Here is a 9,153-nt window from a genome sequence, read left to right on the forward strand (position 1 = left end):
GGAGGACAGTCGGTAAGCAGTGATCACAGGGCCTATAGAAGAAGAAGAGAGGAGGACAGTCGGTAAGTAGTGGTCACAGGGCCTATAGAAGAAGAAGAGAGGAGGACAGTCAGTAAGCAGTGATCACAGGCCTATATAAGAAGAAGAGAGGAAGACAGTCGGTAAACAGTGGTCACAGGGCCTATAGAAGAAGAGAGGAGGACAGTCGGTAAGCAGTGATCACAGGGCCTATAGAAGAAGAAGAGAGGACAGTTGGTAAGCAGTGATCACAGGGCCTATAGAAGAAGAAGAGAGGAGGACAGTCGGTAAGCAGTGATCACAGGCCTATAGAAGAAGAGAGGAAGACAGTCGGTAAACAGTGGTCATAGGGCCTATAGAAGAAGAAGAGAGGAGGACAGTCGGTAAGCAGTGATCACAGGCCTGTCGAAGAAGAAGAGAGGAGGACAGTCGGTAAGTAGTGGTCACAGGGCCTATAGAAGAAGAAGAGAGGAGGACAGTCAGTAAGCAGTGATCACAGGCCTATAGAAGAAGAAGAGAGGAGGACAGTCGGTAAGCAGTGATCACAGGGCCTATAGAAGAAGAAGAGAGGAGGACAGTCGGTAAGTAGTGGTCACAGGGCCTATAGAAGAAGAAGAGAGGAGGACAGTCAGTAAGCAGTGATCACAGGCCTATAGAAGAAGAAGAGAGGAAGACAGTCGGTAAGCAGTGATCACAGGGCCTATAGAAGAAGAAGAGAGGAAGACAGTCGGTAAGCAGTGATCACAGGGCCTATAGAAGAAGAAGAGAGGAGGACAGTCGGTAAGCAGTGATCACAGGGCCTATAGAAGAAGAAGAGAGGAGGACAGTCGGTAAGTAGTGGTCACAGGGACTATAGAAGAAGAAGAGAGGAGGACAGTCAGTAAGCAGTGATCACAGGCCTATAGAAGAAGAAGAGAGGAAGACAGTCGGTAAGCAGTGATCACAGGGCCTATAGAAGAAGAAGAGAGGAGGACAGTCGGTAAGTAGTGGTCACAGGGCCTATAGAAGAAGAAGAGAGGAGGACAGTCAGTAAGCAGTGATCACAGGCCTATATAAGAAGAAGAGAGGAAGACAGTCGGTAAACAGTGGTCACAGGGCCTATAGAAGAAGAAGAGAGGAGGACAGTCGGTAAGTGGTGGTCACAGGGCCTATAGAAGAAGAAGAGAGGAGGACAGTCAGTAAGCAGTGATCACAGGCCTATAGAAGAAGAAGAGAGGAAGACAGTCGGTAAGCAGTGGTCACAGGGCCTATAGAAGAAGAAGAGAGGAGGACAGTTGGTAAGCAGTGATCACAGGGCCTATAGAAGAAGAAGAGAGGAGGACAGTCGGTAAGCAGTGATCACAGGGCCTATAGAAGAAGAAGAGAGGAGGATAGTCGGTAAGTAGTGGTCACAGGGCCTATAGAAGAAGAAGAGAGGAGGACAGTCAGTAAGCAGTGATCACAGGCCTATAGAAGAAGAGAGGAAGACAGTCGGTAAACAGTGGTCGCAGGGCCTATAAAAGAAGAGAGGAGGACAGTCGGTAAGCAGTGATCACAGGCCTGTCGAAGAAGAAGAGAGGAGGACAGTCGGTAAGTAGTGGTCACAGGGCCTATAGAAGAAGAAGAGAGGAGGACAGTCAGTAAGCAGTGATCACAGGGCCTATAGAAGAAGAAGAGAGGAGGACAGTCGGTAAGTAGTGGTCACAGGGCCTATAGAAGAAGAAGAGAGGAGGACAGTCAGTAAGCAGTGATCACAGGGCCTATAGAAGAAGAAGAGAGGAGGACAGTCGGTAAGCAGTGATCACAGGGCCTATAGAAGAAGAAGAGAGGAGGACAGTCGGTAAGTAGTGGTCACAGGGCCTATAGAAGAAGAAGAGAGGAGGACAGTCAGTAAGCAGTGATCACAGGCCTATAGAAGAAGAAGAGAGGAAGACAGTCGGTAAACAGTGATCACAGGGCCTATAGAAGAAGAAGAGAGGAGGACAGTCGGTAAGCAGTGATCACAGGGCCTATAGAAGAAGAAGAGAGGAGGACAGTCGGTAAGTAGTGGTCACAGGGCCTATAGAAGAAGAAGAGAGGAGGACAGTCAGTAAGCAGTGATCACAGGCCTATAGAAGAAGAAGAGAGGAAGACAGTCGATAAGCAGTGATCACAGGGCCTATAGAAGAAGAAGAAGAGAGGAGGACAGTCGGTAAGCAGTGATCACAGGGCCTATAGAAGAAGAAGAGAGGAGGACAGTCGGTAAGTAGTGGTCACAGGGCCTATAGAAGAAGAAGAGAGGAGGACAGTCAGTAAGCAGTGATCACAGGCCTATATAAGAAGAAGAGAGGAAGACAGTCGGTAAACAGTGGTCACAGGGCCTACAGAAGAAGAGAGGAGGACAGTCGGTAAGCAGTGATCACAGGGCCTACAGAAGAAGAGAGGAGGACAGTCGGTAAGCAGTGATCACAGGGCCTATAGAAGAAGAAGAGAGGAGGACAGTCGGTAAGCAGTGATCACAGGGCCTATAGAAGAAGAAGAGAGGAGGACAGTCGGTAAGCAGTGATCACAGGGCCTATAGAAGAAGAAGAGAGGAGGACAGTCGGTAAGCAGTGATCACAGGCCTATAGAAGATGAAGAGAGGAGGACAGTCAGTAAGCAGTGATCACAGGCCTATAGAAGATGAAGAGAGGAGGACAGTCAGTAAGCAGTGATCACAGGCCTATAGAAGAAGAAGAGAGGAGGACAGTCAGTAAGCAGTGATCACAGGGCCTGTAGAAGAAGAAGAGAGGAGGACAGTCGGTAAGCAGTGATCACAGGCCTATAGAAGATGGAGAGGAGGACAGTCGGTAAGCAGTGATCACAGGCCTATAGAAGAAGAAGAGAGGAGGACAGTCGGTAAGCAGTGATCACAGGGCCTATAGAAGAAGAAGAGAGGAGGACAGTCGGTAAGCAGTGATCACAGGCCTATAGAAGAAGAAGAGAGGAAGACAGTCGGTAAACAGTGGTCACAGGGCCTATAGAAGAAGAGAGGAGGACAGTCGGTAAGCAGTGATCACAGGGCCTATAGAAGAAGAAGAGAGGAGGACAGTCGGTAAGCAGTGATCACAGGGCCTATAGAAGAAGAAGAGAGGAGGACAGTCGGTAAGCAGTGATCATAGGGCCTATAGAAGAAGAAGAGAGGAGGACAGTCAGTAAGCAGTGATCACAGGGCCTATAGAAGAAGAAGAGAGGAGGACAGTCGGTAAGCAGTGATCACAGGCCTATAGAAGATGAAGAGAGGAGGACAGTCGGTAAGCAGTGATCACAGGCCTATAGAAGAAGAAGAGAGGAGGACAGTCAGTAAGCAGTGATCACAGGTCTATAGAAGAAGAGAGGAAGACAGTCGGTAAAGACACCTACATGTCGCTTGGTTAGGGTTTAAGATAGGGTATAGATAGATGTAAAGGAGACGCTCACCTAGGCTGTCTCATCAGCCGCTCCCAAAACTCTGGGCCATAGCGCTCTTCGAGGGGAAGTGATGAAGAGTTGGGAGGAGCCAGCGGTTGTAAGTTAAACCGTTTAACGATCTTGGAATGCCTGCATGTAACATACGGCAGAATAAATAACTTTTCATGTGACAACACTGAAGAAATGACACTTGTCTACAATGTAAAGTAGTGAGTGTACAGCTTGTATAACAGTGTACATTTGCTGTCCCCTCAAAATTACTCAACACACAGCCATTAATGTCTAAACCGACATGGAGGTCACCAGAGCTTCACAGATTACCACTGAAATCCTCTTCCCCTCCTCCATGATGACATCACTGAGTTGGTGGATGTTGGAGACCTTGTGCTTCTCCACCTTCCATTTGAGGATGCCCCACAGATGCTCAATAGGGTTTAGGTCTGGAGACATGCTTGGCCAGTCCATCACCTTTACCCTCAGCTTCTTTAGCAAGGCAGTGGTCATCTTGGAGGTGTGCTTGGGGGTCGTTATCATGTTGGAATACTGCCCTGTCTCTGAAGGGAGGGGATCATTCTCTGCTTCAGTATATCACAGTACATGTTGGCATTCATGGTTCCCTCAATGATCTGTAGCTCCCCAGTGGTGGCAGCACTCATGCAGCACCAGATCATGACACTCCCACCACCATGCTTGACTGTAGACAAGACACACTTTTCTTTGTACTCCTCACCTGGTTGTCGCCACACACGCCTGACGACATCTGAACCAAATAAGTTTATCTTGGTCTCATCAGACCACAGACATGGTTCCAGTAATCCACGTCCTTAGTCTACTTGTCTTCAGCAAACTGTTTGCTGGCTTTCTTATGCATCATCTTTAGAAGAGGCTTCCTTCTGAGACAACAGCCATGCAGACCAATTTGATGCAGTGTGCGGCGTATGGTCTGAGCACTGACAGGCTGCCCCCCCCCCCCCCCACCCCTACAACCTCTGCAGCAATGCTGGAAGCACCCATACATCTATTTCCCAAAGACAACCTCTGGATATGACGCTGAGCACGTGACCTCAACTTCTTTGGTCCACCGTGACGAGGCCTGTTCTGAGTGGAACCTGTCCTATTAAACCGCTGTATGGTCTTGGCCACCGTGCTGCAGCTCAGTTTCAGGGTCTTGGCAATCTTCTTATAGCCTAGATTAGTGATGGCGAACCTTGGCACCCCAGATGTTTTGGAACTACATTTCCCATGATGCTCCACTACACTGCAGAGTGTATGAGCATCATGGGAAATGTAGTTCCAAAACATCTGGGGTGCCAAGGTTCCCCATCACTAGCCTAGAACATCTTTATGTAGAGCAACAATTCTTTTTTTCAGATCCTCAGAGCATTCTTTGCCATGAGGTGCCACGTTGAACTTCCAGTGACCAGTATGGGAGAGTGAGAGCGATAAAACCAAATTTAACACACCTGCTCCCTATTCACACATGAGACCTTGTAACACTAACGAGTCACATGACACTGGGGGAGGAAAAATGGCTAATTGGGCTCAAATTGGACATTTTCACTTAGGGGTGTACTCACTTTTGTTGCCAGCGGTTTAGACATTAATGGCTGTGTGTTGAGTTATTTTGAGGGGACAGCAAATTTACACTGTTATACAAGCTGTACACTCACTACTTTACATTGTAGACAAGTGTCATTTCTTCAGTGTTGTCACATGAAAAGATAGAAGAAAATATTTACCAAAATGTGAGGGGTGTACTCACTTTTGTGAGATACTGAGATTATATATAAAATCTCAGTATCTCACAAAAGTGAGTACACCCCTCACATTTTGGTAAATATTTTATTCTGTCTTTTTATATTCTTATATATACAGTATATACACATGGTACATTTTTTTTGGTATTATGTAATGTAGGTATTAGGTGTGTGTAACAGTTTGCATTCCATTATGTGTGTGCAGGTGGATGCTCCTGGTAAAAAAAAATCATCCTTGCATTGTGTCCTTCACAGTTGCTGTATACGGATATCCTGAGTGGCCGTCTTCCAGCACTGCGAGCGGTCACAACTGTGGCTGCTACTGATAAAAAGTTGCACCGCTTGCCTGCCCCTTTTGCCCTCCCCACCATTCGCAAGAGTGTTATGACTACATCCACACAATGCATGGTGTTCTATGGATGGAGGAGGAGATGTTGAATGACAGGATCTCCTCATCCTATTCGCATGAATGTGATGCATCAGTGCAGTAATAAGATTGGTGGATCAGAGAGCAGAAGGAGCAGCGTCTCTCTGCTCTGCCCCTCCAGCGCTCACTGGATTGTGGGGCTGTGGGAGCGGCTGGCTCAGGATCTCAGCAGCTTACAGAGAGGGTTGAGCCATCTGCTGGTCAGGCATCTGGGTGGATCCTGACATTAGAGTGCCTTAAAAAAAAAGTATCCATACCCCTTGAAAATTTTTCAGGTTACAACCAAAAACGTAAATGTATTTTATTTGGATTTTATGTGATAGACCAACACAAAGAGGGGCGGTGCTGGCAGTGAGGAGGAGGAGGTTGGACATCACCTACAGTGGGGATTGAAAGTTTGGGCACCCCAGGTAAAAATGTGTATTAACTCCTTCCCGCCAAGCATACGCAGATGCGCGTACTCGGCTTCCGGGGGGTATACCGGGATGATGCCCGCACCTGCAGGCATCATCCCGGTACCGTTTTTTTAAGCGGGCGATTGGCTTTCCAGCCATAACAACTGAAGCGGCTAAAAGCCGCTCGGCTGTTATGCCGGAGGAGCGGGAGGGGACGTCCCCCCTCCCGCTGCTGTTACCGGGGCTCCCGCTCGATCAGGAGCACCGATTCACGTTCCGACGCCTCTGGCTGCTGGGGAGGAACTGGAACGAAGCCATAATCGGCTTCGTTCCAGCCTCCTAATAGTAAACACGGAAGCGACGTCATGACGTCACTTCCCGTTTACTCGGCTACCAATGGCGCCGGTTTTAAAAATATATACGGTATTCAGAATCGCCGTTTTTGGCGATCTGAATACATTGAAGTGTAAAGGAGGGGTGGGGGGTCTTTTAGACCCCCGATCCCTCCATAAAGAGTACCTGTCACCACCTATTACTGTCACAAGGGATGTTTACATTCCTTGTGACAGCAATAAAAGTGATCAAATTTTTTTTTATTTTAAAAAACAATTTATTAATTTTCAAATAAATAAGATAAAAAAGCGAGCTCGCGAAGCAAAGAAAACACATACGGAAGTCGCGCCCGCATATGTAAACGGTGTTCAAATAACACATGTGAGGTATCGCTGCGATCGTCAGAGCGAGAGCAATAATTCTACCACTAGACCTCCTCTGCAACGCTAACCTGGTAACCGTAAAAAATTTTTAAAGCGTCGCCTATTGAGATTTTTAGGTACCGTACTTTGTCGTCAATCCACGAGTGCGTGCAATTATAAAGTGTGACATGTTTGGTATCTATTTACTCGGCGTAACATTATCTTTCACATTATGCAAAAAAATTGGGCTAATTTTACTGTTTCGTTTTTTTTTAATTCATGAAAGTGTCCCTTTTCCCAAAAAGTTGCGTTTAAAACATCGCTGCACAAATACCGTGTGACATAAAATATTGCAATAATCGCCGTTTTATTCTCTAGAGTCTCTGCTAAAAAAATATATATAATGTTTGTTCCAAGTAATTTTCTAGCAAAAAAATATGGATTTTAACTTGTAAACACCAAATGCCAAAAATAGGCTTAGTCATGAAAGGGTTAATGTGCATAACGAAGCCAAGGAAAGATGGAAAAATCTCCAAATGGCATCAAATTACAGATTAGACATTCTTATAATATGTCAAAAAAAGTTAGATTTTATTTCCATCATTTACACTTTCAAAATTACAGAAAACAAAAAAAAAAGACAAAAGTACAAGATATTAACTCTGCAGGGTGCCTAAACTTTTGCAGGCGCCATTTTTTTGTTTTCTGTAATTTTGAAAGTGGAAATGATGGAAATAAAATCTAACTTTTTTTGACATATTATAAGAATGTCTAATCTGTAATTTGATGCCATTTGGAGATTTTTCCATCTTTCCTTGGCTTCGTTATGCACATTAATACACATTTTTACCTGGGGTGCCCAAACTTTCGATCCCCACTGTACATGGGTAACACAGATTGGGGGCCCCTCTGCCCACTACAGTGAGCAGGGTGGAAAAATGAATTCCCTGCTCGCTGTACAGAAATACTTGTGGGCAGTGACCAGACCGCTGGCTGAGGGCACAGGAGGGATAGCAGCCAGCGGTCTTATAAACAGGATATCACCGGGCAGTAATGGTTTTTCAGCAAGATCAGTGGGCTATTAGGCCCCTTTCACACTGGACGGGAGCGGCGTTGGCGGTAGAGCGGAGCTATTTTTAGCGCCGATTTACCGTCGTTTTAGCGGTGGTATTCAGCCGCTAGTGGGGCGGTTTTAACCCCCACTAGCAGCCGGAAAAAAGGGTTAAAAACTGCCCGCAAAGCGCCGCTGCAGCGTTGCTTTTCTGGCGGCATTGCCACGCTGTCCCATTGATTTCAATGGGTTTAGGAGCGGAGAGTACACCGCTCCTTCACCGCTCCAAAGATGCGGCTAGCAGGACTTTTTTTACCGTCCTGCTAGCGCACCGCTCCAGTGTGGAAGCCCTCCGGCTTTCACACTGGAGTGAAAGGGGCCGGGTTTTTTTTAAGGCGCTATACAGGTGCTATTTTTAGCACTGTAGCGCCTGAAAAACGCCTCAGTGTAAAAGGGGCCTTACAGGGGAACTACAGAGCTCAGAAAAAAGATGGTTGCCATAGTTGGTAAAGGAAGGAGATCACCCACAAGGACATGGACAAAACGTTTTTCACCGGAGTTCTGCTTTAAATTTGTGTGCGCCTGTGAAATACTGGCAAACTTCAGTACCCTGTATTTTCTATCAGTGACGTTTCAAAAGCCCCCCCCCCCCATAGGTCATCAGTTTCGTGGTACGGAGGCGGTCTGGTGCTGGAATTATTGCTCTTCTTCTGGCATGCACGATGATATGTAACATGTGTATCGCAATAGGCACCCCTGACGCAAGCATTTACGTTTGTATGTGCGTATATGTGGAGGTGGGGGGTGCCTCAAAAAAATTTTGGAGGGGGTTTTATGTGCTTGGGTGTAACTTTATTTTATTTTTGACACATGTGGGCCACGGAGGGCCGTTTCTTCCCGAGCGAGTACCGTGACTGCACACGGGAGTGACGTCAAGTGGCTCTGGCCAGTCACACAGCCAAAGTCTGCGCCCCCCCCCCCCCCCCCGGAAGGAAGAGGGGCGAAGATGGATGAGGCCTCCAGCGGGGACTTCGTTTTGCACTTCATTTTGTACTTTGTTTTGCACTTCGTTTTGCATAATGGGATAGTATGCATCACATACTAGCCCATTATGTGGCACTTACCTGCAGACGAAGCCAGTGCTGTCCCCGCTGGAGGCCGCGTCCATCTTTTACTTTGTAGGGAAGAAAAAAAGAGGAAGTAAAACCCATCAAGGTTTACTTCCTCTTTAAATGTGCTCGGTGGCAAAAAATAAAAATCTAAAAATCGAAACTTTAATGTTTTTCAAAGGTCATTATAGGACTGGCATGACGGGAATTTCATTTTTAGTTTCTTACCGTATAAAAGGAACGCAATCCTCACCACTGGATTCATCATACATCTTCACTGTTCAATGGCTGCT

The 9,153-nt window shown here is 46.7% G+C and overlaps 1 protein-coding gene across 1 annotated transcript in view; it reads right to left on the reverse strand.

Annotated features, from left to right (window-relative positions):
- INCA1 (inhibitor of CDK, cyclin A1 interacting protein 1) overlaps positions 1 to 9,153 on the reverse strand; it is a 51,154-nt gene extending 42,001 nt beyond the window's left edge. Inside the window, exons 1-2 of the mRNA XM_077470860.1 lie at positions 9,089 to 9,153; positions 3,436 to 3,555 (exon numbers count right to left, since the gene is read on the reverse strand). Of these exons, the coding sequence (XP_077326986.1) occupies positions 3,436 to 3,555; positions 9,089 to 9,132 (164 nt within the window). The 5' untranslated portion in view covers positions 9,133 to 9,153. The remainder of the gene's footprint in view (positions 1 to 3,435; positions 3,556 to 9,088) is intronic.

Source organism: Lithobates pipiens, unplaced genomic scaffold, assembly GCF_037356315.1.
Source record: "Lithobates pipiens isolate NorthernLeopardFrog02 unplaced genomic scaffold, aLitPip1_a1.2 Scaffold_8, whole genome shotgun sequence".
In the NCBI taxonomy this organism is placed as follows: domain Eukaryota; kingdom Metazoa; phylum Chordata; class Amphibia; order Anura; family Ranidae; genus Lithobates; species Lithobates pipiens.